We start from the raw sequence: 25,127 nt of genomic DNA on the forward strand, positions 1-25,127 counted from the left end.
CCCCTCCTCTTTTTTTTTTTTTTTTTTTTTTTTTTTTTTTTTGGTACTATGGATGGAACTTGGGACCTTGTGCTTACAAGTGGCAGCACCACTGAGCTAAATCTCTGGCCCTATCTTTTTTGATACGACCTATTCCAAACCCTTTCTCCTCCTCTTTTTTTTTCTCTTCTCAAATTTTCAATACCCAATTTCCTATCTGGAATATCAACTGATATTTTGCCTATTTTAAGAAGACAAAAGGCACCAAAAATGGCCTTCACCAGCTTCCACTGACAAAGAATTAACTTGTGTCTGTACCTTATACACTCTGCTTTTCATTCAGTTATAAAAATACATTTTCCATGTTCTTAAATCAATCTCTTTTCTTGGGCACTTTCTCCCACCTCTTCTTTCTTTCTTTCTTTTTTCTTTTTCTTTTCTGTTTTTTTTTTGAGACAGGGTCTCACTATGTAGTTGAGACTGACCTGGAACTCACAAGGTAGCCCTGGCTGGTCTCAAACTCACAGCAATCCTCCTGCTTCAGCCTCCCGAGTGCTGGGATTATAGGCGTGTGCCACCATGCCCAGCTGCTTCCACTGTTTCTAATCTACATACATAAAGAAGGACTGACTCATGTGTTTTCCTTTTCTCTGCCACCATTTTTTTCTTCCTTATTGGACTGTTTCCATCAAAGGACAAAACAGCATCATGTGGTATTATCATTTTAAGAAAAAAAAATGGAAATCACTACAGTGGACACTTGACTTATGAACTCAACTCATCGTGAGAACTGGTTGTAACTCAAGTTGTAGGTTAAAACTATTTTTTCCAGGAGAAATAACTAACTGAAATACCTATAATGCATTTCAAACCTCCCGAAACACCCCTTAACTAACCTTTTCATAATAGAAATTGTATAATGTGTGTAATTTACCAGAAACACCAATAATGTTCCTAGTGTATTGACCAAAGAGTTATAAAATGTTCCTAGTTTACCAAAACAATCATTTCGTACTGTACTCACCATTCAAGTTGACATCTTTGGCTTGCAGGAAGGGAGGATAAAATGGAAAGTGGTTATTGTTTGGAAGGAGCGTCCCCTTCCATAAGAACACCAGAAATCTGGCTCTCTGGTGTCCTTTCTCTCCTTGGGAGAGTCTGTAGCCCACTAAGCCACAAAGCTTCCCTTTGGACCTTTTCTTCCTATTTCACATTATCTACTATACATTTTGATCCTTATTTATACTTTCAGTTTCTCACACAGAGAAAGTATTCAGTATTTACATATGTGTGAACTATTTATACTTTTTTTTTGAAAGTCATCTTTCTTTTTTTCTGACTTTTATTTTTTTATCAGTTTTTTTTTTCTGAATTCTTGTGATATTCCATACTTTTAAATGTTTTGGGGTCTGATTTTTTTTATCTGTATCATTTCTCTGTACTCACTAATTAATCTTAACCAGTTACTGATTTTTAAGTACTTTCTAATTGTTAATTAGTTGCAGGCATCGTATTCATTTACCTTCCTATATCGCTATCTAGATGTAAAATAGACTCTCAAATACACATAAAACTGTTTAACAACATGGTAATTTTCTGCTTAACAACTTGCTTATTTTCCTGTATTTTTCATTTCATTTTAGTAAATATCCAATTCACTGATAGAGTTTCTCTGGGGGCTAATATTTTTTAAAAAGTAAAATACTTAAAGTCATCCTTGACTCCTCTCTCATATGCCATATTCTATATATGAGCAAGTCAACTCTTTCAAAACATAAATAATATGTGCTTACTTAAATCAGACAGAAAACGCCTGAAAGCAAGCATTTGGACAGAAAGAAGCTGAATTCAGGTCTTAGTGATGACCCTGAGGGGACCAAGGGACTTTTTACAATTGTCCAATCTCACTCTGGGTCTCCATAAGCTACCTATGAGGTTCTGTGGATGCAGAGCTCTTAGCTAGAGAAAATGTGATTAGCTCAGGGTGCTCACAATGAAGAACGAAATGGAGGTAAAGGGAGTAAAGAGGTAAGGCAAGGTGGGTAGGTTCCCAGGGAACCGGAGAACCTTGGAGGAGTCTCCAGAATCCATCATGGGAGGCTATGATGTCAGTTCTGAGGTCACAAAGGTTATCAGATGGAGTGAGTTCCAGTCCAGATGGCCTCAGGTGTTTGCACAGCAAGATGAGGGTGGTTTGGAGAACTGCATAAGAGGAAGGAGGGGGCCACAGCTGATTGGTATGGATTCCCCAGAGTGGGTCCTTCTGTCTAACTTTGCCCCTCCGATCATCAACTGATGACGTCTTTCCCAGGGCCTCAGGTTTTCCTTCCTTGCCCCAATATCTGTTAATCCCATAAACCTATAATCCTTCTCCCATGTAGGCCCTACAGTTTCCCCTACCTTGAACCCTCTTCATGCTAGTTTTTCTTACTTTCACCACCACTCTAAGGATGACCTTGGTCTCCCATCTCTGTCTCCCAGCTGTGTCCCCAAAGACTGAGCTTTCTGCTGTCCACCATGGCTAGAAGTGGAGAGGCTCTGCCACAGGGCAGCCCAGCAGCAGTCCAGGATCCCCACCTCATTAAGGTGACAGTGAAGACACCCAAGGATAAGGAAGAGTTCTCAGTTATGGATACATGCACCATTCAGCAGCTGAAGGAAGAGATATCTCAGCGCTTTAAGGCCCACCCCGATCAACTGGTCCTCATCTTTGCCGGCAAAATCCTCAAGGACTCTGACTCGCTGGCACAGTGTGGAGTACGAGATGGCCTCACCATTCACCTGGTCATCAAGATGCAGCGCCACTCCATAGGTACTCAGTGCCCAGCTGCTTCAGTCCCTACCCCAGGTCCAAGGCCTGGATCTCTCCCCCAGCCAAGCTCCATTTACTCTGTAGATGAGCCTCCCACCTTCAGCTTAGATGTCCTCACTGGGCTGGGCCTGATGCCTGGTAGCTTCCCTGACCAGCCAAGTACACTGATAGGGCAGCATGTGTCACTGCCTGAACTTTTGGCTGAGCTGATTGATGACCCTTTCATCCAGGGTCTGCTGTCCAACACAGGACTGGTACGCCAGCTGGTTCTCGATAATCCTCACATGCAGCAGCTGATCCAGCACAACCCTGAGGTTGGACATATTCTAAACAACCCTGAAATCATGCGACAAACCTTGGAGTTTCTCCGTAACCCTGCCATGATGCAAGAGATGATGCGTAGCCAGGATCGCGCTCTCAGTAACCTGGAGAGCATCCCTGGTGGCTACAATGTGCTTCGTACCATGTACACAGATATAATGGACCCAATGCTTAATGCAGTACAGGAGCAGTTTGGTGGCAATCCTTTTGCCACTACCACTACTACTAATATCAGTAGCAGCAGTCAACCTTCAAGGACAGAGAATTGTGATCCGCTTCCCAACCCCTGGACTTCCATGTATGCAGACTCAGGTGGCAGACAAGGAAGGCAACCTGGAGGCCAGGACACATCTGAAACTAGAAACAGAGTCCCAAGCTTTCTGGGTAACATAGGGCTCTATCATTATCTGCAGCGATTACATGAGACACCCCAGTCCCTAGGGACCTGTCTTCAGGGGACTGCATCTACCCACAGCCCAAGCCAGGAACCACCATCATCAGGAAACAGAGTTCCCTCAACTTCATCCTCATCCCAGGACAGTAGGTCAGGCCAGCCTCTTCCGAAGGAGTCAGTAGCAATCAAGGGAAATTCCTCTTGTCCAGCTTTCCTGAGATACCAGTCAGGGAGCAATACTGGGCAAGGTGGAGGCCAAAATGCTGCAGGGAAGAACTCTACTGGCCACAGCTCTAGCATGCCTGATCTTGTGTCTGGGCTAGGCAATTCTGCCAACGTGGCTTCGTTTGTTCCTTCGCCACCTTCTCCTATGACTGCAGCTCCTGGTGTCCCTCACTCTCCCTGGCTTCCACCACCAGGTCATGGAAGATCTATGAGACCAGCTGGTATAAATCAGGCTTCACAGTTGCAGGATGAGATGCATCAACAACTACCACTACTGCTGAACCTTCAAGCAGCCATGGGAACCCCCCGTGTGCTGCAAGCCCTGCTGCAGATTGAACAGGGTCTGCAGATCCTGGCTACTGAAGCACCTCACCTCCTACTCTGGCTCATGCCTTGCCTAGCAGGGGTGGGTGGTGTGGAAGAAGGTACACAGACTAGAGAAGTTTCCTTTATGTCCGAGCATCCCCAGCCAACTCCCTCTTTTCAGGTTTCCCCTGGACAGGGCTCTACAGAGCCAAGTTTCCATTCTTCTCCTTTCCTCCAGATGTTGCATGCCATGGCTGGTGCCAATCCCCAGCAGTCACATCCCGAAGTTCATTTCCAGGTCCAACTGGAGCAACTGAGGGCCATGGGCTTTCTAAATCCTGAAGCCAATCTCCAGGCCCTCATTGCCACAGGGGGTGATGTAGATGCAGCTGTGGAGAAGCTGAGGCAGTCATAGGAGCACAAGTTTACAGACCTTATCTTTTCCTCCGTGCCTTTCCCTTATATCCTATTACCCAAGCTCTGCCATGCTTGAATACAGTGGTGCTATAAACCAGAATTACTATGATGGCCTTTAATGTGGCTCCAGATACTATGGCTCCAGAGTCAATGAGGAAGAAGAGTCAGATGTGTGTGTAGAGGGGTTTGCTGTATATGACTCAACTACCCCCACCACTGTACTACTGTGGAGGCCCCAGCCTGAGCTCCCTGTATGCCAATCTTGAGATTAAATTACATGCAATCTCCAGGGTCAGCTGCTGCCTGAGTCTGGTTTTTGTGGGTTATGAGACAAGAGGATGATATGGGAGAAGAATGGGTGATAAGGGCTGTCTCTAAGGAGGGAAGAGTTTAGAGGGAGGCTAAAAGTTTGAAGTTAGAAGAGTCACAGGCATGGGACTGGTGGGAAAGTTGCTGCAACCCTTTGAAGACTGAGGTCCACAGTTTCTCTGGTGTCTTCCAGGAACTTTTGTGTCCTGTAGTAGCTGCCCCTATGCAATCTGTTTTGTGGGAATCATTCCCACCAGCCTATCTGAAGGATCATCATGGCTTCTTATATCTATTGCCCCTGACGTCTGTCCTCCAAATGGCTGTCACTCTCATGATTTAATGCTGATCTTTGAGTAGACAGAGATAGAACAGCTGGGACTCAGGCCAAATTCTAAGATTCTAGAATTTCACTAAGTTTTTAATGTCCTTGGTAGACAGATTCAGAGTTGATTTGTTTGCAACATGTAGCTAAAAAATTATCTAGCCTATGTTCAGCATCTGTGAGTCATTAGGAATTCATCTTCAGTAAAAGAGACATACTACCACTTTTATGAGTTCATGGTATGGCAGTAGGAATGGTTCAAGCTGTATATCACTATGCTTATTTACAAACTATGATGATAAATTCTATGAAGTAAAAGATTAGAAGCTACAAAGAGCATAAATGGGTTTCTTGTTGGTCTAATCTAGGAAGAGAGGAAAATCTTCTGTGTGTCCTCAGGGTTAACACTAAAAAAGTGATAGGAGTTAAATAGGTAAAACTTTAAAGGTGAGGGAAAGGTATTCCCATAGAAAAGCCACTATGTATGAATGCACCGAGGTAGGAGGTACATCAACCACAAGAGCTGCCCCCAGTATCTTGGAGAAAATTCTTATTTTCCTTTAGGTATGTTTTCCATCATTCTTCTATCTTTAGGGTAAAAATATTATAATCCGAAAGGCGATCAAATGAAACATGTTTCCCAGTACTCATACTGATACTTACGAAGATATCTATCTATCTATCTATCTATCTATCTATCTATCTATCTATCTATCTATCTATCTGTCTACATCTGTTATATGTGTGCATTATATATATCTATTATATATAATATATATATTTCTTACCAGCATATGTTCTATATTTAAGCTCATGAATATGTGCTGGTAAGAAATGAACAAATTTATGAGGTATATCTACTTAAATATACTTTCATGCACATAACTTATGCACATGTTTATATATGCATACAAAACCCAAACATTCAGATTTTTTACACAAAGTGAAAGTGTAAAGATAAACATTCAGTCTTATTAAAGTCAAGGAAAAAAAGGACACCCAATGACATGTACTACGATGGTAAAAATGCCTGTGGTATGTTTTTAGAAGTCTGAGACTCAATATATAGGCGATATCCCTTAGGGACTGAGAAACAACTCCACTTGGAGCCAGAGACACAGTAGCCTGTCTACCTTGGAGCTACTGGCATGTGGCTCAAAGAAGATGAGTCCAACTTTTGGAAATAATTGAAATTTAGTCATTTTGGTTTAACTGGGGCACACGTCTTTGACGTTCCCTCATTTCCCCATCAGTGGAAGAAGCATGCTTGTCCAAATCGACAGAACTGTTATTTACAGTTGTAATCAGTGAAAAGAAGAAGAACCACTCACCTTTCCATTCTCTGACACTCATAAGGCAAATCCTCCAATATGGCCTGTAACTGGGGAAGGTGCACAGTATAACCCATCATTTCCAACTTTGGAAGGACAGGTCTGGGAAAAACTCCATGGAAAGAAATTTCACTGCTTTTATCTGATTTCTATCTAGGCCAGAGGAAGCTTAAAGAATTGTATAATGTTAAGCTCAGATCACCAAGGCAAACAGGATTGCTTTTGTTATACCTTCTTTTAAAATATTTTATTAACATATTATTTATCCATATTTCTATGATGTTCCCATACATGCACACAGCCTGGATTGAAAAAATCTACCCATCCCTTCCAACCAACACCTTTGCCAATCTCTAGCATTTCACTATTCTACTCAGGCTGACTTTTTAAAATCTCCATAAATGCGAGAGTACATGCATTTCTGAATTATTTCCCTTAACGTAATGTTCTCTACATTTTTTGGGGGGGCTCCAACTTGGGTCCTTGTGCTTGCGAGGTGGGCAGCAGCACCACTGAGCCAAATCCCTGGCCCAACACAATATTCTCTAATTCCATGTATTTTGCTGCAAATGACAGAATTTCATTCTTCTTTGTGGCTGAATAATATTTCAACGTGTAACACTTTTCTTCTATGCATTCATCTAGAAGGATTATGACTCATACCATAACACATATGGGTGTATAGGTATTTCTTTTGTGTGCTGATTTCATTCTCCTTCAGATATATGCCTAGAAGTGGAATACCGGTGTCATATGGTAGATCTATTTTTAACGTTTTTTGAGGAACTTCTAAACTGTTCTCCATCATAGCTGTACTAATTTACATTTCCACCAACTCTTCAGAGCCCTCCAAAGTTGGTTAGGTTCTTGAAATCCTTGCTCTAGCCTCATGAGAGACAGAACTCAGACTCACTCCTGGCTCCATGGGGGTGAATTGAGGAAAAGGAGGTTGCCATGGCAGCAAGATCAATGCATTCTACCCAGGAGCTAAGGTAAGATCTGGCAGGTGGGAAGCACTTAATAGACGACCGAATGATTAAATACTGGATTATTAGTAAGGAAAGGAGTGACTCAATGAGAAAGCAGCGTGGCAGACTGGGTGAATACAAATGAATCAGAAGATGCCACAGGACCAGAGCTTGTGTCTGTGAAAGTAAAGGCCAATGAAATTTTGTGGAGAGGAAATCCCTGAAGGTTGATGTTGCAGAAAGTGCAGATCTCATGGGACTTCCATCTGCTGTCCTTGCTCTGAGTCCCTCACTTTCAGAAACAGTGCAAGACCACATATCCAGGCCTTGGGGGAACAAGGCTCAGTGATTGTATAAGTGGGAAGTTCAGAGAGCTTCAATCATGCTTTGCCTGGTACCTGACTCCTGCCAAAGAAATTGTACCTTTTCTTCCATCAAAATATTTTCTAGAAAGCAAGAACATAACATAAAACAGTTGTTAGGTCTGCCGTGCTGATCTGTATCAAAAATACCTAAGGCGGTAGGCAGCAGTTTAAAAGTTACTATTCAAAATTAGGAAATGCTTCTATGTGTCTGTGTTCTTTCCATTTTTAATATTCTCCTAATATTTCCATTATAAATGCGTGCCTATATTTGTACAAGAGATTGCAGAGTTTTACTGTTTAATTTTATTAGTTGTTAACCCCTATTGAGGTTTTGCTATATGTCAGGTCCTGTTCCAAACTTTTTAATTCTGATTCTATTAGTGCAGGCGGTATTATTATTCCTAATTTATAGATGAGGAAAGCTGAAATATGGTGAGAGGAGAGGTCATTGCTCAAAGATATAAAGCTTCTCCACATTAGACCCAAGGATTTAAAATGAGGCAATCAGTTTCTAGAGCACATACTCTTAATCACTGTGCCAAATAAAATTAATTCATGATTTAATACTTATTCTTTAAAAAAGTATAGCATGGCAGGATATGTGTATAAGTATATTTTTCTTTCTTTGGTTTTAATTTTGGCTCCCAGTACTACATTTCCTCAATTATTTTAACTTCAAAATACTTAATGGCACAACCTTTTGGTTCATTATTCTTCTGAAAAATACCATTGACTAATTTTGTCCACTTTATTATTATTATTATTATTATTATTATTATTATTATTACTGTTATTTTTTGGTACTGGGAATTGAACTCAGGACCTTGCACTTGTTAGGCAGGCACAGTGCCATTGAACTAAATCTCTAGCCCTCACTTAGTTTTTTTCCCTATTTTTTTCAGCTTTAATTGAGTTTATTGGTACATTTTAGGGATACAGTACTTAGTTTTTTAGTCTGTAGTCTTTTTTTTTTTTTGATACCAGGGATTGAACTCAGGACGCTTGAGGTTGTGAGGCAGACTGTGGAACTACTATGAGCTAAATCCCTGGCCCCTCACTTATTTTTTTAAAATACACTTTATAGCAGATTCTAATTTCAGAAAAGGCTAAACTAGATTTTTTTTTTTTTTTTTTTTACTAGGGATTGAACTCAGGTCCTTGCACTTGCAAGGCAGACGGTGGCACCACTGAGCTAAATCCCTGGCCCTCCAAACTAGGTTTTGATTGGCTTTTTATTACACTTAGAAATTAGAGGAGAAATGAGAAGTTTGCACCAGACAGGCTTTCCTCTAAAAAAAGTTTTCATTTATTCAAATTCAATTGTTCTCTGTAAAACAATAATTTCTTTGCATAAGTCCTACATATTTGAGAGTATTTAAAAATTAAATTTTCATGGTTATTTTGAGTATAGTTTCCCTTTTACACTGAATGAGCACTGCTGTGATAAAACTATGCTACCAGTTACTGCATGAATCTTTTCATTTTGGATAGATAGTGTGTTGATTTTTATGCAAGAATGATTATGTATCTTCGATAAAAGTTGTAAAGCTTCCACTCCTATAATAATTTATTTATCTAAATTGTAGATAGCACATAGGTTAAATCAAAGAATATAAAAATAAAAATAATTCTACTACCTAGATAGCATTAATATGATGTTTGTCTTTCCACATGACTTAATAAAACCATGATTGTATTGTACCTAGATTTATAATCTGCCTTTTTAAACAGGCTAATAAATCATGAAATTTTCTTTTTTTTTTCTCATTGAGTTTATTGGTACATTTTAGGTATACAGTACAGTTACATTCATTATTGGGATCTTGTACCTTTACATGAAAGGTCTTGGTTCTCATTTTTCCCCTTTTCCCTGCCCTCCCTTTACCCACTCCTCCCCTCCCCATTTACAAACACTTTATTTTCATTTTCTCATATTTTTTTATTTTCCCTTATTAGCTTTCCCCTACCCTTCCTACTTTCCCTACACCTTTAGCCCTTTTCTTCCTATTTCACATTGTCAATTACCTCGTTAGGATCTTATGTACTATTACAGTTTTTCACACCAGGGAAACTATTGGGTATATCATGAAATTTTCTAAGTTATTAAGCAACATTTTGAAACTCACTAGTTCAAAAAATATTCTTTGTTTCCTGTGTTTTTTAAACAGGGTCTTGCTATGTAGTACAGGAGTCTCGCCAGATTTGAACTCACAGTGTATCCCAGGTTGGACTCAAACTCATGGCTATCCTTGTGCTTCAGCCTCCCAAGTGCTGGGATTACAGGCATGTGCCATCACACCCAGCTAATATTTCTTGAATATTTATTATATGTCAGAAATTGTGCTTGGTGCTATAAATAAAGTGGTGAACAGATAACTACATTTCCTGCTTTAAGGAGTTTACAGTATCTCGGAAATGACATCTTAGCAGTAATAGCTAACTCATGTACAGTACTCTTTAAGAACTAGGCATGGCTCTGCAAATCTGATACAACTGTAAAGCTAACATTTACATATTAAAGAATTTATATAACTAAACAGATAAAAGGGTAATGGATAGTTTCTGTACCTCTACAACATAGATTCTAAGTTAACTTTAACATTGGCCAAGTGCACCAATTGACAAAGTACGAGACTGACTTGGTAAAAACTGCATATTGAATTATAGTTCTACCTGAGAATTCTATCAAACTTAAACCTGGCCTGGGATTTAGCTCAGTGGTTCCACTGCCTGCCTTGCAAACGCAAGAACCCGAGTTTGAACCCTGGAACCAAAAAAAAACAAACAAAAAACAAAAAAATAAAAACAACAACAAAAAAAAACAAACAAACAAAAACAAAAACAAAAAAACCCAAAACCAAAACCTTAAATCTTTTACCCCCCGAAAGTCACAAGTGGGCAACTAAATTTAAAGTACAGAAAAAATAGGGTTGCTTCACTTTAACTGTAGACTTGTCTTGTACTTTGTCAAATCTTCTTGCTAAAAATTAGTCCTGGGGCCACTGTGCCTGGTTTTAATGGAGAGACATGATAATGCGGACACTCTGAAAGTCACTTGCTAAATTGTTAAACAAGCTTAAGATTTTGAGGGTTGGGGATTTAGCTCAGTGGTTCCGTGCCTGCCTCGTAAGTGCAAGGTTCTGAGTTTGAGTTCGATCCCTGGTACCAAAAAAAAAGGATTTTGATTATTCTTTGATCCAGAAGTAATTCTACTTCTATGAATGTACCCAACAAAAATAAAGCATCACAGATGTGGGTCAGCTTTCAGACTCAGACTTTTGCTGCCTGAAGTTTGCTTATTAGTGGTAGTGAACCTATGTTGTGTGTGCAGCCGGCCCTTTGTTGTCACGGAAAGCTCCGAAAGGTTCACCATTCCTGGCCTAGGTGCTCTGCTCTCATGGCTTTCAGTAACACTCTTACATGCTCAGCAACAGCAGATTTACATCTCCAGCTTTGACATGACCCTATCACTGGAATTGTAATCTCTCCTGAAATATAACAGGGGCTTCACACTGAATATAGTCAAAACAATACGGTATTCTTGATTTCCTTTTGAAAATCTATTCCTCTTCAGTTCTTCAGCTATGGACAACAAAGTGTCTATGAAGAACAAGGGATGTTTCGTCTCCAAATCTAGAAGAGGAAAAAAAAAATCTCTGGAATATGCAGAGGTGTTTCTTAATAATTGTTATTTGGAACGTTCTTTAATCCCTACTACACACTAATGAGTTTCAAGAGAGAAAGCCAGAAACATCAACTTAAATATTTGATTGTGCAAGGGAGAATCCAAAGGAAATCACCAAGGTTATGCTGTAATATTTGCGTGGGAAAGCTGTGCTGGGCATTATCAGGAAGAGGCCAAGTTCTGGCTGACTTCTGGCCATGAGGCACAATGAAAGTCCCTGGGGTGGGAAGTTCTTTCAAACTCAGAAATTACAGTCTTTCAAATCTTGATATGGATTTGCACACTGGCGATACTGATTTAGACAAATCAAACTTTAAGGTCATATCTCAGTAGATGGTAAATAATGTGGTTGCAGAGGATCTAGATGTTAGATCTAGCAGGGTCTTCTGGAGGTAGCATTGTAGGTAGCCAAATTCTAATTTTGTAGTCCTGGAAAATTTTAGAATTTTAGAAAATATCAATTATAAAATGACAAAGGCTAATGATACAAACTGCAAGTGGCCTGATTCGGCCATCTGCAGAATAACCAATAATTCTTGCAGTGAGAGATTTTAACCCAGGGCGCTCCCCACTTGGCTTGGTCTAAATAATGCCTTATCTTCTTGAAGGGTTGAATATTTCCCCTCCCAAGTTACAGGACTCCTCTTTCAATACGTTACTATCAACTCATTTTGAATAGTTGTTAAATCATATTGACTTAGAGCCAAGTTGTTACTTTCCTATGATTTTTCTCATCTCAGCTTTGAGCCTCTTGGTTTGACAGCATGGTTGTTTCTCTGAGAGCTACCTTAATGACGTATGTGGCATCTTTGGGACCATGTATTATAGATAGGTTACTCAAGCTGGAGGTCTCAGAGTACCAAGTGTCCCCAGTGAGACTGCATGGACGATTTACACACATCTTCATTCCGTTCATCCTGACACAGGGAGTCAAGGCCTTGGCTGTGTACAAGAGTTTAGTGGAAGACTAGTGACCAGAATCACTACTTCCTAAATGAATGCTTAGACCACTGCCTTTCTTACTGAGTCAAATTCATTTGTCAAACTCTACTGGTAGGATTTTCAACAGTAGGGGCACTTAGATTTTCTTTTTCTGTTGATGTCAAGTCAAACCACAAAGAGAGTCCAAGATCAGGCAGGTGGTCTAGAACTCTGCCCTCCCCCACTCAGGTCTGCCTGCACTGTGACCTCATGACTGACACCTCATCACTGATGTCTCCTGAGGCTGGCCTAGGAGAAAAGCAGCTGCCCCCTCTTTGGGAGCCAGGTGACTGTAGGGCTCCACTGGGAGGTGGCATCTGCAGGACGTCGGTGAAAGGACATCACTGGACACCTATTTGTTCCTGCTCCCGGGGGTGATCAGTGCCACATCTAGGCTCCTACACATCTGTGCCCAACAGTGTCCTCATTTTGTTCTTAAGAAAAAATGGCACAGGCTAGGGAAGAAGCGGGGGATAGCCAGCTGGTATCCGGTCGGGAGCCATCATTGCACCTCATCAGAGTGTCTGTCAAGACTCCACAGGATTGCCAGGAAGTTTTGCTAGCAGAAAATAGCAGTATCCGTCACTTTAAGAAGCAGATCTCCAAACGTCTCCACTGTGACACTGACAGACTGGTGCTCATCTTCACTGGAAAGGTCCTCCGGGATCAAGACATATTGAGCCAGAGTGGCATTGGTGATGGTGCCACAGTCCACTTGGTGGTAAGGACACCTTTGAAACGGATAGCCAGTCCTAAAGTTCTGCCAAGCACCACAGACCAGACCACCCATCATTCTGTTCCATCAACCTCTGAGCTTGCTGGGATGCTAGGGAGGCTGGGCAGGTTAGCCCGGACCTCACCTGACCTGGCTGACTTCTTCGGCCACCTGGCACAACTCCTGATGACTGCTCCAGGGTCTTTGGTGCAGTTCTTGGAAGACCCTCCAATTCAAAGACTAGCAAATGAGAAACAAGCCATGGCCAGCCACATTCCTGACCCCACAAGGTCAGTACAGAAATATGACTCAGCTCTTAAGACTCTGGAAACCTTGCAGGAGCCAGCCCAGCAACAGGAGCTTTTGCAGACAAGCAAGCAGAGGCTGAAAGCCTTGAGGGCAGTGCCAGGTGGGGACAATGCTATGCGTCCAGTTGCCTCAGATGTCCAGCAGCTCATGCTTTCCACTCTGGACTTACTGATTGCTTCCAAAGGCTGCATCTCAGGTTCAGAGTCTTACAGAGGAGAAGTCAATGCTTACAGTAGTTCTGATACCACCACCATCCCTACCATTCCTGCACCTGCCAGACCACTGGCACAAGAAGTCATTAAGGGAGGATTTACACAGGGCAGGGGTGTGACATCAAATCAGGCCAGTCCAGGATGTAAGAATGGCATGCCAGACTCATACCAAGGTCAAGATCTTCCTTCCCAGGATAGTCAGCAGCCTGTGGAGAAAGCCCCTATGACCAATCAGCTAAGACCATCACCTTCTCTTTTGTGCCAAGCTTTGCATGTCCTACAGAAGAATCCAACTCTGCTACACCAGCTGACAACTAGCAGTCCCCTGCGACATCATATAGCACTACTTCCCATCCTCACCAATCCACGAGCACTGCAGGCATTGATACAGATAGAACAAGGTCTATAGATACTGTCCAGGGAGGTGCCTGGTCTGAGACCATTCTTACAGGATCCAGCTAGACTACGTAGAGCCAGAAGAGTCCCAGAATCTAGGGGTGGAAGACAAGGGCATAGAGAAGACCTTGTGCAACCCACGCTGGCCATTCTTCAACTTCTCCATGCACTGGCCTGTGCTTGTTCCCAGTCTACGCAATCACCATTATCCTCATCCCTCCTCACAGAAAATCACTACCAACAAGAACTGGAGCAGCTGAAGGCCCTGGGTTTTGCCAATCGCAATGCCAACCTTCAGGCCCTGATAGCTACAAATGGAGAGACATCCATGCTGCCATTGAGAGGCTGTTGGGAGAGCCACAGGCCTAGGTCCCCTCAGAAGATGCTCACAATGCACCACCAGGAAAGGAAGGGGAGGGGGGAAAAGTCACTTATTTTAGGGAATCCTCTTACTCAGGTCTGGAACGTGAGCATATTTGGACAGTCCTTCCTACTGCTCCAGCCTATTCTACATTAAAAAGATGGCTTGGATCACATGTGTGATTTAAATTTGGTGGGTTGGCAAGTACAATACTATTTAGAAAGGGACTGATCATGGTATGTGATTTTGGGAGTTAAAAAATTGAGAGTTTTTTCCTCCCTCCCATACCTCCTCCTCCTTCACTCCCTTACCCCTCCCTCCCTCCCTCCCTTCCTTCCCTCAGAGGCAAAATTTCATGACCCTCTTCAGTTAATTTTTTCCCAGTAAAGCACAGAGGTATTTTCAAAGTTTTCTCATGCCTCATCTTCCAAAATTTTTATATGGAATCTTACCTATTGACTCCTGTTTTCTGAAGGTGCTTCCTTTATTTTACTTTTTATACATTCTCATAGAGTGGTACTTCCTGAGAGTATATTATACCAAGTCTTCCTTCCTCTCTCAGCGAATGTGGTGGTTTTTACAGCCAAAGCTCTAGCTCTTACTTCTATATGCAGAGTCTCTAAGTCACTTAGTCTAATATTTGTACTTTATCCAGCCACTGGCCTTTTCTTGGGAATCTTTTGCTGAGAATTTCCAAATATATTTCAGTATCTTTCTTCTGACTCATTTCTATTTTATGTTTCCCTTAACTCGGGGAAAGTCATCAATAAAAAACAATTTCTCAACCCACCCAACAACCTCTACTGTAAACTTCCCATCTTATACAGCACAGCATGCTACATAGAAGTACTAGTGTGGCTTCATGCAGCCTTGTAGCAGGACAAAGGCTGATGAAATTATCATGGGGGAGGAGCACATTTGGTAAATTCCATAAGGGAAAATGATTAAACATTCAGAGACAGCCTTAGGAGTCAGTCACATTTGGGATGATGAGCAGCTGAATCTTGTGCTTCCTTGGACCCACGGTGGATGAATATGTCTGAGGCAGATACCGAAACTCCATGGTGCTTCATGAATTTAGAGACCTGAGGTAGTAGAGATTAGGGACTGTGGCTCAAATATCCCTGCAGCCTCAACCTTCCAGTAATGAGCCTGGTATACTTTGTTCTTTATTTGCCTCTAGCACCAAGACATTGGTCAGAATTTCTGAGATCAGTTACTCATGCGTGGTGCCAGGGAAGAGTGACACAGGCCATGGGATGGAGGGAAGATGACGGAACATGAGGTTTTCTGAGATCTCAGCAGTAGGCTTGAATATCCCTGGAGTAAGGCAGAAGACATATATTGTCAGCGCTTTTTTTGTTTTGTTTTGTTTCCCCTTACTGATGATTGAACCTAGGGCCTTCTGAGCTACATCTTCAGCCCTACCCCTTTTAATTGTATTATTATTATTTAAAAATTTGAGACAGAGTGTTGCTAAGTCTCTAATTGCCCAGGTTAGCCTCAAATGTGCGAACCTTCTGCATTAGCCACCACAGAACTTTACTAATCTGCCACGGAGTTCTCACTTGAGTCAAGCTGGCAAAGACAATTCATAATCATAGGCTTTGTCAGCACTGGGAAACCACTGAGAAGAACTGCCCTCTGCTACATCCACAGGGTGCTAGCACAGGGTCCAGGCTGGAGCCCGTTCCCTCAAGGTATTAGCAACTATGGAGTCTCTGCATTCCTCATTATCTCTCCAGCAGGACAAAGAGAGGTGAGGAGATTTTGGAAAAGCCAGAATTGGAAAAGAGAGTTGAGGATTTCGGTCCTAACCAGTCTGTTCTGCAATATCAGTACTGGAGTAGGATTAAAATCCTAGGAAACGGGGAAGGATGCTGGGCAGAATGGGTGGGCCTAATCCCACAATACCCACATGTACCTGCATTGACCCATGTTATTACACACTGTAATGAAAAGGTCACTGAGTTGTACAGTAGTATTGTAAACTAGAGGAGGGCTTAGATAACATGGAGGATATAACATGGGACTTGCTATATTGTAGAAAAAAATGTGACAGTCATAGGCATAAATTACCGCTGTCATATGTTATTAATGGTAGAGGCACAGAGATGAAATCATTTCTGCTCAGTAGTAGACGTATCAGTTGTAGCTGTATAGCAAAATTAACCAAAATTGCAATTGCAGACGTAGCAGAGAGACATCTACTGACACACAGAACTGTAAAAATTAAATTACAAAATACAATGACCAATTGACATAACAGTTTTTCTTGTAGGAAATAAACTGAAATGCTTAATTGCTTTGGTCAATATACTGCCTTTAGCCTTAACTGTCAGTGTTAGCTATAATTAGGTATTAAAAACTGGAAGTTCAGAAAGTGGCTCCTTGAAATATGTTCTGGGGTGGGACCTTGATAATCATCCCAGTGGCATTCTTTAAGCACTAAGAACCGTTCGCCTTTTAGGTTTTATAACTATTCCTTTGAAGTGCCTGCAAGGTGTAGGGTTTTATCTTCACTGTACAAATGGCAAAGCATGTGGGTGAAATTTTAGGTTGGTTATTCTGATCCTAGCTTCCCCTTTCTACGGGGAATCAACTACTTCAAACAAGGCATCGGGTGTAGACATAGGGCCACCAAAGAAGCGCAAGCATGCCAAAGGGATGGTGCAAAAGGCTGGAGTTTGCCAGCTGCTCACAGGAGCACAAGCACAAGAAATAGGTGTGATCTGAGTTCATTTAAAAGTATGCAGATGTAGATGTGAAGGAGCATAGCTAAGAATAAAAACGTAGTTACTGAAGTAGTACGAATACCCGATTCCCCCAAATCTATATTTAACTAACTGATGTAGAAAACAATGTGCAAGTTTGTAAATGGGGAGGGGAGGAGCGGGTGATGGGAGGGCAGGGACAAGGGTAAAAAATGAGAACCAAGACCTATCATGTAAAGGTACAGGATCCTATTAGTGAATGTAACTGTATTGTAGACCTAGATTGTATTAATAAACTCGATTAAAAAAAATGAAACAATGTGCAGTCAGATGTCTTTTAACCCAGCCCTTTATACTACAACAGTATACTGGGGAGACAGAATATAGGACAAGAAAACTGAACAGAACTGGTTCTTCCAGTTGCTGTAGTTGGAGAAGATATCCCTTATATAAATAACTGAATTGCACGGATTGGCATAAAGGCAAAAGCATCGAGTCCTCCTTCAGTAGGGCTGTTGATTTTGGTCCTGTATGATGATGACATTATACACTGGCCTCTGTAATTTTGCCCAAGTGAGAGTGCAGAGGGAGGTGAAATGTAGAGTGTGTATCTAGGAAATATTGGAAAGAGACCTTAGATTCTTCATACAGTCATAGTAAAATAGAGGTGAGGGGAGCAGAACAATTTTAAATCTATAATTAAGTTGAACGGTGGTAGCTGTGCAGCAATTTTACCATTCAGAGAGAGCAGGTGCCTCAATGTGAGTAGCACTGCAATTGCAGGAGACTCTAGTAGTCTGGAGGGACCAGATCAGCATGCTAGCTACAGATTAGAGGGGTGCAGTGCCTGCCATCCCTTGTAACCATGAAATAAGACTTTCCTTAACCTTTACCTTCTCTGTAGGAACTCTTTTCTTTTTTTCCATAAAAATTTTAGAAACGCTTCTTTACACTGATTGTAATCCCTTCTGCTGCTGGATTTGCCTTCCTACTCCATGGAACCAACCTTGCTAAAGTCAGCAGCGGTCTCTGAACAAATCCTGTAGACGTGCCTTCACTTTTAAATATATACTGTATTCCCTGGGTTGACTTTTATTATTCTTTGATTCCCCCTGGCTTATCAGAATGACAAGTCACTTTCCCATTGCTAGGGCAAAATATCTGACATTCACAACTGAAAGTGGGTGAAAAATTTTTGGCTCATGGTTTCAGTGGGCCCAGTCTACAATTGCCTGTGTCCAGAGGAGAAAGAAGCAGAATGGTGGAAGGGTATATGGTGGAGGAAAGCCACTCACCCACAGCAGCCAGGAAGCAGAGAAAGAAAGGAAATCTAGGGACAAGAATACGCCCTTCTTGGCTATACCCCTAATATATACCTACTATATATAATATATATGTAATAAAAAGAACACACTAACATACCAAAAATCACGTGTCTATGTCTCGGGTCTACTTCTCTCTCTATCTACCATTATATTTTTCTGTTCACTTCTCTTGAAAGAGTGGCTACTCTGAGGAATTGTTCATACTGACATTGATTTTCTCTGTTCTTTTCCTAGACTTGTCCTTGTCACGTATGTGGCAAGCTGTATTTTGAAAAGTCCTTGTCTTAGAGACAAGCATATGTGCACACAAGCCCTTCGGGGAATTTCTAATGTCTTTCTCATGGATGTGCGTGCAGAATTCTTGCCCTTCTTAACTTCCTGACTCTATATATTTTTGACACATGTGACGCCATCTTGACCTTGACCACTTCCACTGGTACTATCACAACAGCAGTCCTGACAGTGTCACCATACTTTCTCCTTATTCTCAACACAGCAATTAAATTAACCCCTTTAAACAGTAAGAGAAATTAACATTAGGTTGTAAAGGAGAAGAAGGACGCAGAAAGAAGCTCTGTAATTTTCCAGCATCACACCTTTTGTGATTGATGGAGATACAGGAATCCAAACGCTGATTCCAGAGACTATGGTGCTGCCTTTATGTGCTTCTCGGAGAGAAGCAATGTTTCTCTGAATTAGTGATCAGAAAGTGTATCCTGCCTTGACCGGATACATAGGAAAGATCAAAGTGTTTCCTGCTCTTCAGAAATTGAGAATTTCATGTAGAGAGGAGAAGATCAGAGAATAATCCAAAAAACAAGAAAGATGTTGTTGATATGTTTATAAAAGAACAAACTGAATTTCTCCCTGCTGCTGAAAAATGTTACCGTATCAACACAAAACAAAATAATGTCACTGTGGAGTGGATGGAAGAGAAATAATAGGGGAGTTTCCTCAGGGATCAGAGGAAAGAATTTGTTTTTCTTTTCAAATTGTGCATGTTTAAGAATCTACTTGCATTATATAAAAATAAAAATAATAAATAAAGACAATTTGAAGGAAAAAAGAAAAAGATCTCATGAAAACTTGAATGATTATGTGGTGCATAATATTTCACTGGGGCCTACGATTGGGTAAGTATGTTTTTTGCAAATACACAATATATATATCAACCAAATATAGGCTAGCTATTTTAATTAAACCAAAAAATGCTCTTATTTTATTGGATTTGTTTTGTTCATGATATCTAAATTTACATTCAGGTTCTTTCATGTTTAATAATTGTTTCATTAAAAAATGTGTGTGTTGGGTCGGGGATTTAGCTCAGAGGTTCGGTGGCCTGCCTTACAAGCACAAAGACCTGAGTTCAATCCCCGGTACAAAAAAAAAAAAAAAGTGTGTGTTTGTGTGTGGGTGAGGTTGTGTGAGTTGTGTCTGTGTCTTTTTGTGTGTTTGGTAAGAAACAGGCAGACTTGGCAGTGGTGAGGTACAGTCTGTGATACGTCATTGAGAGCACTTGGTAGGAAAACTTAGGTGCCTCAATCAGAGTGAATGGTTGAGCTAGACTCAGAAAAAGAGAAACAAGTGTTCTTAGTCAAGCAAGCTTCCATGTTGAGGTTCATTGCATTTCACTGATTATATATGTAAAAATATGGACACACTTCCGAAGTAGTTCAGGAGGACTGTGTATCTAATAGGGACAAGTTCTCACAGCAGGCTAATTTTTTTTTCAGGCTAAATAATTTGCACATGGCCTGGAACCAGTGACTTTTGTCTAGCACAGAAAGGTGATGTTTTCTTTCATTAGTGCCGAGTTGTACAGATTAACAACATCTGTGCTGGCAGTTTCATACCTGCAGATAACGCACTTAGATCATTTTCACCCCAGTGAGCCACTTTGCCTTTCCCTCTCCCTTCTCCCTTGATTCCCATCCTTTGCTCTAGCAGTTACCTTTCTAAAACGTTAAATTTTTTTTGAGTAGATATATAAACAATGTACTATGCCTATTAAGGGGAGGATGATGTAAGTACTGGGTAGTGGTCGTCAGGGAATTTTGTTTAATTTTGTTAATCACCAGCCTTAATTTACTTCAGATTTCATTTACAACTGAGATTTATCCATCATTGCTTCAATCTACATGGAAACAGAAAATTTCTAAAGGCCGGTCAAGTCTGTTCTGCACCTCACTTTTAAAGGATCCTTAGAAATCTAGACGTCTCCCTAGAAATCTAATCTGACCCAGCTTCTCCCAGTCGTAGGCCCCTCTGCGCTCTCCTTTTTTGCATGATCATCCTTTTTGTCTTTCCATTTCTGCTCCATTTCTCCCATCTTTCTCCTCTGACCTCCTCTGTTCCTGGCCCACGAAAGCTTGTTCTGTGAGAATTTGTCCCCATGACTCAAGTGGGAGCTCTCAGTGGGCAGAGCTGCGCTCTTTTCTGTATCACCAATGGACCTTGAGATAATGTTTCTGTTAATCGCTTTCCTGGGTAAAAACTCTCCCTTAAATCTATCTGAGGTGTCTCAATCTGAACAGTTTTAACATCATATAAACAAATAAGACTAAATACTATTTTGCTAGACACTATGCTAAACATACATTTTTATTATTCATCACAGTACTATAATGAAATATCATTCATTTATTAATTCAACAAAGCCTGATATAAACCAGCATGATTCAAAAATTTTTAATAATATTTAGTGAGTACATTTGACATATATGTAAGACATCAGTTAAATTCCTGAATTTTAGAACAATGATCAAAACACAGATAAACAGTACAGATTATTTGAATTATATGGAAATATCTAGACTTTAAGGATTATTAACTAAATACTAACTATGGCCCCAAACTGTATTGAATGCTTTGTTTCAAATGCTATAGTAAGCATTTACTGGAGATAGTTAAGCAGGATGTCTGAATTAATGCAATTAATAAAAGAGGAAACTGAGATTCAAGCCCATGGTCATGTGGATCCCGATCCCATAATTTTTCCATTATAAAATGACAGCTAATGTCTGATATATTGTCATTCTCAAAGGCATAACCTTAGGCTTTAGGTTTCGTTAGATTATAGGTTCTTAATTTAAAATGCAAATGACAATCTTTCTTTTGAAGAGTTTGGAGGATTATTAGTGGATTTATGTATTTTGGAAGTGAAAGCACTAAAACACTGAAGCAGTGTTAAAAAACAAGAACTTGGACTCTGAGCTGACTCCTTTGATTTATTTTTTAATTTAAGTTAATTTTATTGGTACATTTAAAGTATACAATATAATAAAATCCATCATTGGAAATTTGCACCCTTACATAATCCATCTTGGTTCTTTTTTATTCCCCATTCCCCTGCCCTCTCTTCACCCTCTCCATCCCTCCCTATCTACAAAGACTTTGTTTTCATTTTCTCACATTAATTCCATGCCTTGAATTCTTAATAAGGTATAATTTTATGGCTAAAATAAAAAGAACCTTAAAATGAAGAACTAGAAGAAGATTGGGAGAAAATACAGTTTTGCTAAGCACTAATAATAATAATATCCTGAGACCTATTTTAATATTATAGAGCTGTGATATAACATAGTTATCACATAATTCTGTGAGGTGAGACAGTATCTTTTTTTTTTTTTTTTTGGTACTGGGATTGAACTTGGGCTGTTGCGCTTGCACAGCAGGTGGCAGAACCATTGAACCGAATCACCAGCCTGAGACAGTATCCTAAAAGTCTTAGATAACTTAACTTGTCTCATAATGTTTCCACAGGATACCTAACTTTCTCATTTGTTTGTTTGTTTGTTTTTTGGTACTGGGGATTGAACTCAGGACCTCGTACTTGTGAGGCAGGCAGCGGCACCATTGAGCTAAAACCCCAGGCCTCTTCTCCTTTATTACTGAACACTTTACATGTAAAGCACTGTCTTTACTGCATTTATTAACTCATGTGTTTTTCATCACAATATCAGGCGTTAGATGTTGTTATTGTCTTTATTGAACAATTGGGCAGGATGAGGCATAGAAATATTTAGTGGCATCCTCAAGGTCACAAACTCAGGCACTCTGACTATTCCTTTTTTTTTTTTTTTTTTTTTTTTTTTTTTTTTGGTACCAGGGATCAAACTCGGGACCTTACGCTTGCAAGGCAGGAAGCAGAATCACTGAGCTAAATTCCCGGCCCACTCTGACTATTCTTTATGTCCTTAAGTGCCACCCAAATGTACTGTTTTTTCCCACTTTGACTCACAGGAGAGTATTCCTGTCACAAAATCCAGCATCCACTTAAGGTAAGCCACTGACTTGCTCCTTAGAAAGTCTTAGCACTTTTGAGACTAGAGTGAAAGAATTATCACCTTTCTGAACTATTCAAAGTTTTTCAAGGAGCCTCAGGAGAAGGTTTTCAAGTCATCATTGAAGTCTCTTTCTCATGTGGCCAATCCACTCCTTCAAGAGTTCTAACCACATAAACCCAGTCCTTTCATATCAGAACTCACTATCTATGAACATGCATCCAGGTGGATATCATACCTGTTTATGTTTTTCCAACTTCTGCTCAGAATTCACAGTGAGACCTTCCCCAGATGAAGTAGTCTTAGAAGTCGACTCCTAATGTCCTTGGTTCTTGCCCCATAGATGACAGGGTTGAGCACAGGAGGCACCAGCACGTAGAGATTGGCCAGAAAGATGTGCACATGTTTGGGAACTCGGTTGTGACCAAAGCGATGGGTGAGAAAAGAGAAGAAGGCAGGGATATAAAAAACCAGGATGACACCAAGGTGGGAGCCACAAGTACTGAGAGCCTTGTGCTGGGCATCACGAGATGGAAGATGAAAAACAGCACCGAGTATAAAGCCATAGGAGATGGCAATGAGGATGGAATCCAGACCCATGGCCAGCAGAGCCACAGTTAGCCCATAGATGACATTGACAGTAATGTTGGCACAGGCCAGTCGGGCAATGCCCATGTGTTCACAGTATGTGTGCGCCATGACACGGTGACCACAGTAGGGCAATCTCCTCAGCAAGAAGATGAAGGGGGAGACAATAACCACACTACGGAATATCCCAATAAAGACAATTTGGCCTATGACGGTGTGATTGAGAATGGTCGTATACCTCAGTGGGTTGCAGATAGCCACATATCTGTCAAAGGCCATGGCAAGAAGAACGGAAGATTCCAGAGCATAGATAGAATGGACAAAAAACATCTGGGCTAGGCATCCACCAAAGGAAATCTCACCAGCACGGAACCATAAGATGGAGAGCATTTTGGGTACAGTTGTAGAGCTGAGGGCCAGATCAGTGAGTGAGAGAAGACAAAGGAAGAGATACATAGGTGCATGGAGAGCACCGTCTGTCCCAATGACAAGAATGAGGGCAGCATTGCCAACAAGGGTGACCAGGTACATAGTACAAAATGGGATGGCAATCCATATACGGAAGGACTCCAGACCCGGGATCCCGGTCAGAAAGAGAGTGGCTGGGAGGCCGTCGTCACTGATGTTGAATGCTGACATCCTTCTTGGCAAATGAAAGGCTCTACTCAAGAGGGGATGGCGTGGTTGCCCTGCAATGTTTAAGTACATAGCTGATTCACACAAAATGATGATTTTTCTGCAAAGTAATCTTTTTAGACTGTTTTCTCTAAATCATCTGTGCAAACATCTGAAAATCTTTCATGTAAAATTTATTTTATTTTATTTTTTTTCCTCATTGAGTTTATTGGTACTTTTTAGGGATACAGTACAGTTACATTCATTGTTGGGATCTTGTGCCTTTACATGACAGGTCTTGGTTCTCATTTTTCCCCCTTGTCCCTGCCCTCCCTGCAACCCCCTCCCCTCCCCATTTACAAACACTTCATTCCCATTTTTTCATTTTCTCATATTTTTTTCTTTCCCTTATTAGCTTTCCTCTACCCTTCCCACTTTCCCCACACCTTTAGCCCCTTTCTTCCTATTTCACATTGTAAAATTTATTTTTAAAACTTTGGCTTTGCAGTATAACATGATACATGCAGTTCTGTGTGCTGTAGTCAAAGCATCAAGTTAAATATTTATTTGCCCAGATTGACCCTTCTGACACCTCTCTCCCACACCCTGCATATCACTTGCTGACCATTAGCCTGTCCACTGCTAGGACATTTCTGTTTTACCTTACTTATTTGGTACATGATTGCAGTATTCGCTGATTATATCCGTGATGGAGAGTTGGTACAGATACATAATTAATACATCTTAATTCTGTTTCACATCCCCTTTCTCTTCCTTCCCTTCCCCTCCCTCCAGCTCTCAGTCTTCCCTTTTGCACAAGATCTGTCTCTTTGTTTTCTATTGTCTTTTACTTTTTTCTTTAATTGATTTGCGTCTTAGGTTTCTCCTATAAGATAAATCTAACTTTCATTCATATCTTTTTCTGTGTGTTGTGAGTCTCCTTTGTTTTTCTGGTCTCTAGTTTTTAAATTTTTATATTCTTTTAGGAAAAGTTTCCTTGACTCCCAGAGGTCCTTCTTTTCTAATTTGGTCTCTAGTAATTATTAAACTTTGGTTTTTTATTCTTCCACTATGTTACAAAATCTTTTTTCCCCCCCTGGGATTGTGTCTAAGCAGTTGTTTTTTCCACAGCTTTGTTACTCAAACAACCTCTCGTATCTCCAGATTTAGAGTTTGGTGTTTTATCTTACCTTA

At 40.8% G+C, this 25,127-nt stretch overlaps 3 protein-coding genes across 3 annotated transcripts; 2 read left to right on the top strand and 1 right to left on the bottom strand.

Annotated features, from left to right (window-relative positions):
* The first annotated feature begins 2,112 nt into the window (after positions 1 to 2,112).
* Positions 2,113 to 4,745, top strand: Ubqln3 (ubiquilin 3). Its single transcript, XM_010617975.1, has 2 exons — positions 2,113 to 2,216; positions 2,461 to 4,745. The coding sequence occupies exon 2, from the start codon at positions 2,497 to 2,499 to the stop codon at positions 4,450 to 4,452; it is 1,956 nt and encodes a 651-aa protein (XP_010616277.1). The 5' UTR covers positions 2,113 to 2,216; positions 2,461 to 2,496; the 3' UTR covers positions 4,453 to 4,745.
* Positions 4,746 to 12,692: 7,947 nt separating this feature from the next.
* LOC104857908 (ubiquilin-2-like) lies at positions 12,693 to 14,463 on the top strand. Its single transcript, XM_010617974.3, is given in 2 exon segments — positions 12,693 to 14,366; positions 14,369 to 14,463. Coding segments are annotated over 2 exon segments (1,554 nt in total). The 5' UTR covers positions 12,693 to 12,860; the 3' UTR covers positions 14,417 to 14,463.
* Positions 14,464 to 23,000: 8,537 nt separating this feature from the next.
* LOC104857907 (olfactory receptor 52D1) lies at positions 23,001 to 23,966 on the bottom strand. The gene has a single exon (XM_010617973.2). It carries the CDS (start codon positions 23,955 to 23,957, stop codon positions 23,001 to 23,003), a length of 957 nt encoding a protein of 318 aa, XP_010616275.1. The 5' UTR covers positions 23,958 to 23,966.
* Between the last annotated feature and the right edge of the window lie 1,161 nt (positions 23,967 to 25,127).

This window comes from Fukomys damarensis, unplaced genomic scaffold (assembly GCF_012274545.1).
Source record: "Fukomys damarensis isolate Sample0158 unplaced genomic scaffold, DMR_v1.0_HiC HiC_scaffold_16, whole genome shotgun sequence".
Taxonomy (NCBI): domain Eukaryota; kingdom Metazoa; phylum Chordata; class Mammalia; order Rodentia; family Bathyergidae; genus Fukomys; species Fukomys damarensis.

Excerpts from the sequence above, each read along its gene's own strand:
- Ubqln3 (XM_010617975.1), top strand. The coding sequence starts at position 2,497 with ATGGCTAGAAGTGGAGAGGCTCTGCCACAGGGCAGCCCAGCAGCAGTC.
- LOC104857907 (XM_010617973.2), bottom strand. The coding sequence starts at position 23,957 with ATGTCAGCATTCAACATCAGTGACGACGGCCTCCCAGCCACTCTCTTT.